Consider the following 6795-nt stretch of genomic DNA (forward strand, 5'->3'; position numbering starts at 1 on the left):
TAGTCCACAATGGGAAAGGAATCCTAGGCTGCAACCCAAGACAGTATCAGATTAACCAGCTGATACTTGGGCATGACCACATAGGTGCTTCCCCATGGTACCCCTCAAAATCTGGAAGAAAGTCAAGACCCCTTGAGTTTTTAACTAAATTTGTATTTCAAACAAGGTTCTCTCTACAAGATTTTATCATTTTCTTCAACTCTCAATTATGACAAGAGGAAGGCTTGACTGATTCCAAAATTTTTATAAGTCAGATACCTTAATTTAAAAGAATTTTCAGATGTCTCCATTTCAAGAATGGATAAGTCTAGACATAAGGAAATGACACTGTCCTAATATCTTAGAGGTTGGCTTATTATTCATTGGAGAAGAAGTATCGTTGGGAACTATGTGGGACTGTTAACCTCCCCTGAGGACAGTCCTTTAAATCAAAAGTAGGCTTGAAGCAATAAATCTATTTGAAGATACTGGACTGGAGGTGAGGTTTTACAGGAAATGGACAGGGGAGTGGTCATGAGCTTTCCATTTTGAGGGGAAAGGCATAATGCTAGACCAGGTCTCGATTAGAATTATTTCACATTTTACATAAAAGTTGTATAATCCTAATTTCTATACATATCTTCATATATATTTGTGTATAAACATGTAAATACATATAAAATTCTAATAAAATTCTTATATGAGACTTTTACATTATATATATATTTATTTTAATATATACACATATTACAGACAAACTATACACATAATACACAGATATTGTACATAATATAATATTGTACATATTATACACATATTGCACCTATGAATACACATATAACATTGCATATAGTATACAATGTAATGTGTATGTATTATGTTACATGTATAATATTATATATATTACATATATGCACATAGAGTACATAACATGTTCATTAAGGGCCAAACAAAGGCCTAGATTTTGTGCTAATAATAGATTTAGAGATTCTTAGAGCTGAAAGGAATCTTAAAGACTAACGGGTTTCGTTCATTTATTTTATAAATGAGGAATCTAATAAAATCTAGTGGAGATGGAACTCAGGTTTCTCACCCCCAGCCCCTTACTTCTCCCTCTACTCATATAGCTCTTTACGTATTACTGAGTACTAGCCTTCCAACAACCCTGTGAAGGAAATAGTTCTTATATTATCATCTCCATTTTATAGATGAGAAAATGGGGCATCAACTCTATATCCTTTGACTCCAGTGATCCCAGTACTTGGCACAAAGTCCAAAGAAGCTGCAGACACAAAGAGTTAATATATATCAAATTATTCACAGCAGGCTTATTTGTGGTTATAATGATACAAAGTGGATGCCCAATTGGGGATGATTGAAAAAATTGTAATATATGAATATAATATAACACAATTGGGAGTAAGAAATGATAAATATAAGAAATTCAGAGAAAGTGGGTAGATTTATATAAACAGATGTGGAGTAAAATAAACAAAACCAAGAGAAAAGTTTGAACCTCTATACAATGACAAGAACAACATTAATAAAAAGCTTGCTTACTAAGTTTTACTCTTTGTAACTAAAAAACCAGGGTGGAAGGTCTCAGGGAAGAGATAATGAAATAGAATGTCTCCCTCACACTGAGGAGTTGGTGGACTGCACAGAATATTGCATATCTTCTCAGATTCAGTCTTATTAGAGGTTTTTGCTCACTTGCTTTTTTTCTCTGTCAAAAGGAAGGATTCAATATGGTGGAGTGGGGCAGTGTTGAAATGACGAAAATATAAAGACAAAAAGCATCGAGAGAACTTTTTTTTAATAAAAGAAAGAAAATACAGGCTCAGTGCAATTAAATTGCCCAAGTCATTCAGCTATTAAATAAATGAACTAGGACATGGACCCACTTCTCCTAATCCTAAGTCCCACACTTCTGCTATTATTTTACACTACCTCTCTAAGAGACTAGACGTCAGGCTAGGTGCAGGAGCTTGGGCCAGGTCGGGTTAGTACAGCTAGTACTTAGTGGAACAAATTATGGGGCTAATAACTAGTTCTTGAATATCAGAGAAGACAGGATTCCTCTACAAATGGAGATCCAAGAAATGCTTAGGCTATCCATCAGAGTTTGAGAGCCAAGGGCAAAGATCCCTCTGGCTGAAGTCACAGCCTTTTGTGCCTGGGAAGAGTGGGTGGAAATAAGAGGTTGTTTTAGTCCCAGGCAGTACAAACCCAACCCCTAGCCTCCCAACCTGAGGAAGTTAGTGCCATTACAAGTGGGGCTACTTTTGTCAAAATGGTAGCAGACTCTGTGAAGGCAATACGATGGTCAGTAAATGTGCACAACAGCTGGTTGGTTTTTTGCCGAGGATGTCTCAATGAATGGGCCTGAAAGAAGAGTAAACTTTCCTTACATGACCTTCTATTTTTCCTCAGCAACTGAAGTTACCATCTGTACTGTAACTCTTGAAAAGACATCTGCTGGTTTAGGATTCAGTCTGGAAGGAGGAAAAGGTTCAATTCATGGAGATAAGCCTATATCCGTTAACAGAATTTTCAAAGGTATGGAACTAGTAGGGTATCAATCTTTCTTCTGGGGGCATATAAAAATAATCTCTCTGAAATCATTTAACATTATATAAACAAAACCAAGAGAATAGTTTGAACCTCTACATAATGACAAGAACAATGTTAATAAAAAGCTTACTAAGTTGAACTCAGTAACTAAAAAACCAGGGTGGAAGGTCTCAGGTAAGAGAAAATAAAATATAGCGTCTCTCTCACAATGGAGAGTTGGTGAACTGCACAGAATATTGCATACCTTCTCAGATTCAGTCTTCTTAGAGGTTTTTGCCTACATGTTTTTTTCTCTATCAAAAGGAAGGATTCAATATGGCAGAGTGGGGCAGTGTTGAAATCATGATAAAGACAAAAGATTTCAAGAGAACTTTTTTTTAATAAAAGAAAGAAAATACAGGCTCAGTGCAATTAAATTTGCACAAATATTTCACATGGATTATACTTCCTCTGAGTAGTGTGGCATAGTGGATAGAATGCTGAACCTCAAATCTGAAAGCTCTGGGTTCAAATTTTACCCTTTATACTTTTTAGCTATCTCAACCAGTGAGCCACTTACCTACTCTGTATCTCAGGCAAATCCTGTAAGACTTATCTAACCATGTCACTTCCATTCAAAATAAATTCCCATGGCCTACAGGCCTATGTAAATTGATTTAAGGAACTCCTCAAAGCTCTTGATAACCCAGTCCCTTCCTACCTTTTCAATCTTCTTAAAAATTACTCCATGATCTGGTTCTGTTGGCCTCTTGTCTTTTACTGCTCCCCATGTTTGGAATGTTCTTCCTACTGACTTCTGATTACCAACTCCCTTCAAGACTGGGCTCAAATCTCACCTTCTTGTGGGGGGACTTTCACAGTCCCTCCTTTCTCCACTCTGAGATTACTTTCCATTTATGCCAAACGTACATATATGTACATATTTATTTGCATGTTGTCTCTTCTATTAGAATGTGAACTCCTGAAGAACAGATACCATGACTTGTCTTTCTTTGTGTTTCTGGCACTTAGAACCTTGTTAGACACAGTAGGCACTTAATTATGACTTACTGAATTTGTCTTTGAATATTTGATATGGAAGAGAACTTAGAAATCGTCCTGTCTCACTACCTTATTTGACAGATAAGGAAATTGAGGCAGAGGTGGAATTGACTTGCCCAAGGTCTCTCCCACATCTAGGAAATGGAAGAACTGGATTTGAATTTAGGTCTTCTGACTTCAGATCCATTGCTCTTTTCACTGCATGGTATGGTATTTAAGAGTGTGAGTGTGGGAGATATACATGAGAATGTCTGCATGAATACAATCACCTTGTGTGACTTTGAATGAAGACTCTCCCCCACGTCTCTTTGTCCCTAGGCCTCAGAGGTACTTGGAATATGCTAAGTAGCATGAGAACACTTCTGTAGGCAGGAGGGTGTTGTTAAGAGTGTGAAAGGAAATACTGTTCTCTTTACAATTTTCAGGATTTTTAATCCACTTCAGGGTATCCAGTTCCCCTGACACCACAGAGAGCCCTGGGAGTACCTAAAAACCTATCCTGTCTCCTAAACATACCCTCTGGCCAGGAGACTGCCTTAACCAGGGGATACTCAGGCTTCAGGAGCATGGAAAATTGTATTTTTAGTCAGTCAATTAGTAAACATATTATATGCCTACTATATACCAGGGGAAACTAGATGGCACAGTGGATAGAGTTGTGGCCTGGAGTCAGGAAGACTCATCCTTCTGAGTTCAAATCTGGTCTCAGATACTTACTAGCTGTGTGACCTTGGGCAAGTCACTTTATCCTGTTTGTCTCAATTCCCTCATCTGTAAAATGAGCTAAAGAAGGAAACGGCAAACCACTTCAGTATCTCTGCCAAGAAAAGTCCAAATGGGGTCATGAGGAGTCAGACACAACTGAACAACAACACTAGGTGCCAGGCACTGTGCTAAGCCATGGGGATACAAAGAAAGACAAAAGAGTCTGTATCCAAGGAGCTCTGTATCCAAGAAGAACTTTCTCATCTGGTAAAAACACTAGGAAAAGTGTTAATCCAATTTCTGAATAATCCTGAGAATCTTTGGGTTGTCTTAGCGTGCATTTAGTTTAATGGGAAATTTTCTAGTATGTCTGTTGTCTGATTTCTTTAGACATTCCCTGGCATCTTTAAGACATGTATTCATTCTCTTGGTTGCTTTTCTCTCCAAGCAAAACATCAGAATAACCACTTCCCATTAACTCTTCTTCCCTGTTCTCAGGGGTAACTTCAGAACAAAGTGATGTAGTCCAGCCGGGAGATGAAATATTGCAGCTCAACACCACTACAATGCAGGGACTTACTCGTTTTGAAGCCTGGAATGTTATCAAGTCTTTACCTGATGGGCCCATCACGGCTGTCATCAAGAGAAAAGGACTCCATCCCTCCCTGGCCAAATCTTCTGAACAGTCCCAGGGGAAGGACTGACAGTTGCAGCCCAGAAGCAACAAACATCTTCCTCCCTCAAATTGTTCTCTCTCAGGACCTCTTCTCCCACTGTGCAGATGTTGGGAAAGTCCAGATGCTTCACTCTGGCAATTGCTGGTTATCATCAGCTTTCTGGGACATCATCCAACAGCAGGTTGTCCAGAAAAATGAAGATCCATTACTGCCTCCGGAATCTCAACATTCTGCAACAGTTGGTCATACAAACTGTGTAGACTTTGTAAAAAGAATATACATATATTGAGATCATATTGGTGATACAGTGGTATAATAAAGCTGAATTTAATTCACCTCAAAAGCCATTTTTGGATTTTAAAATTGTTTTAATTGGGCCAGAGAGAGCAATGGGAAGCTTGGAGTGGGAAGGGAGAAGTGGGAGTCATTTAACTTTGGAAAACCGAATTGATACTAATGGGTAGATTTCCTAAGCAAATCAGGGGATTTTTATGTGATGAGAATATGTGAAAAGAGAAATGAGGAGTGTTGGATGGCAGACTTTTGTGTAGAAGTGGATCTGACCCGTATGATTTAAGACTTTATGAATCTGAAAGAAATCATTGGGAGAAAAGAGGGAAGGGGCTAATACACACATATGTGTAGGTATATATCTATATTTCTATGTGTGTGTATTGTGTATATATACATATATGTGTATGTGCTAAAAGTAATACATTGTATTTCTAAAATACCTTTATTCAGTGATTTCAAAGTACTTTATATTAGTTCCTGTACCATTAAATTTGTCTGCCCTGGAGGGCTAGCTTTCCATCCTAAACTTGACAGCTGACTTGGGTAGTTAGGTGGCAGTGGATAAGGTGCTAAACTCAGGCATGAAGGTCCAAGTTCAAATCCTGCCTCCAATACTAACTGTGTGATCCTAGGCAAGTCACTTAACTTCTGCCTGCCTCAGTTTCCTTATCTATAAAAGAGGGAAAATAACAGAATTTAACCCTGTTGTAAGGATCAAATAAGATAACATATGTAAAGTGCTTTGCAATTCTTAAAGTGCTATATAACTACTACTAATACTACTGCTACTACTACTACTACTACTACTACTACTACTACTACTACTACTACTACTACTACTATTACTACTACTACTAGTATTATGCTGGTGAGATGGGGGAGAGGTATGATATAGTATAAAAGATACTGACTGGACAGACCCGACACACCCCCTTATTAGCCAAGTGACCTCTAAAAAGTCGATCTTTCTGAGCCCTAGTTCCTTTAACTGTGATTACACCCTTACACTATGTACTGCCCAGGATTGTTGTAGGTATTAAATGTGATAACCCAGCATCCTGAAAGAACTTGCAGATAGAATTGCTGAGCTGATCATGGAGAATAGGAGCAGTACTTTGGGAACAGGGAACGGCAATTGACACAATAGGAAGAGTGAAGCATACAGACAATGTGCCAGTGAATTTGACTTCAATCCCCAACAGAATTCTTGAACATATTTTTAAAGGGTCACAAGGATCCAGCACAGCTTCACCAAGAATCGGGTGTGCCAACCAAGTTTCTTTCCCTTTTTTGACAAGGCTATTAAATTTGGTTTACTAGGAACAATCTCTGAGTCTGCCACGTAGTAGTCCATTCATGACTTTGGTAAATTGATAGACAGGAAGCTCTTGTTTCCATTCCTGTCCACCATCTGATCCTGTTTCTCATGCTTCCCTTGTAGACAGAGTGAAGAAATCTCAGTTAAGTGATTGAGAAGTTTGAGATGGGTTCCAAGCAGGGAACTCAAATGTAAAGATTCATGGTT

General features: G+C 38.2%; 1 protein-coding gene across 1 annotated transcript in view; it reads left to right on the top strand.

The window, feature by feature from the left end:
* The window catches only part of IL16 (interleukin 16), a 172427-nt gene extending 167104 nt beyond the window's left edge, over positions 1-5323 (top strand). Inside the window, exons 18-19 of the mRNA XM_072619270.1 lie at positions 2413-2538; positions 4798-5323. Coding sequence (XP_072475371.1) covers positions 2413-2538; positions 4798-5003 — 332 coding nt within the window. The 3' untranslated portion in view covers positions 5004-5323. The remainder of the gene's footprint in view (positions 1-2412; positions 2539-4797) is intronic.
* The last annotated feature ends 1472 nt before the right edge of the window (positions 5324-6795 follow it).

This window comes from Notamacropus eugenii, chromosome 1 (assembly GCF_028372415.1).
Source record: "Notamacropus eugenii isolate mMacEug1 chromosome 1, mMacEug1.pri_v2, whole genome shotgun sequence".
NCBI classification, from domain to species: Eukaryota; Metazoa; Chordata; class Mammalia; order Diprotodontia; family Macropodidae; genus Notamacropus; species Notamacropus eugenii.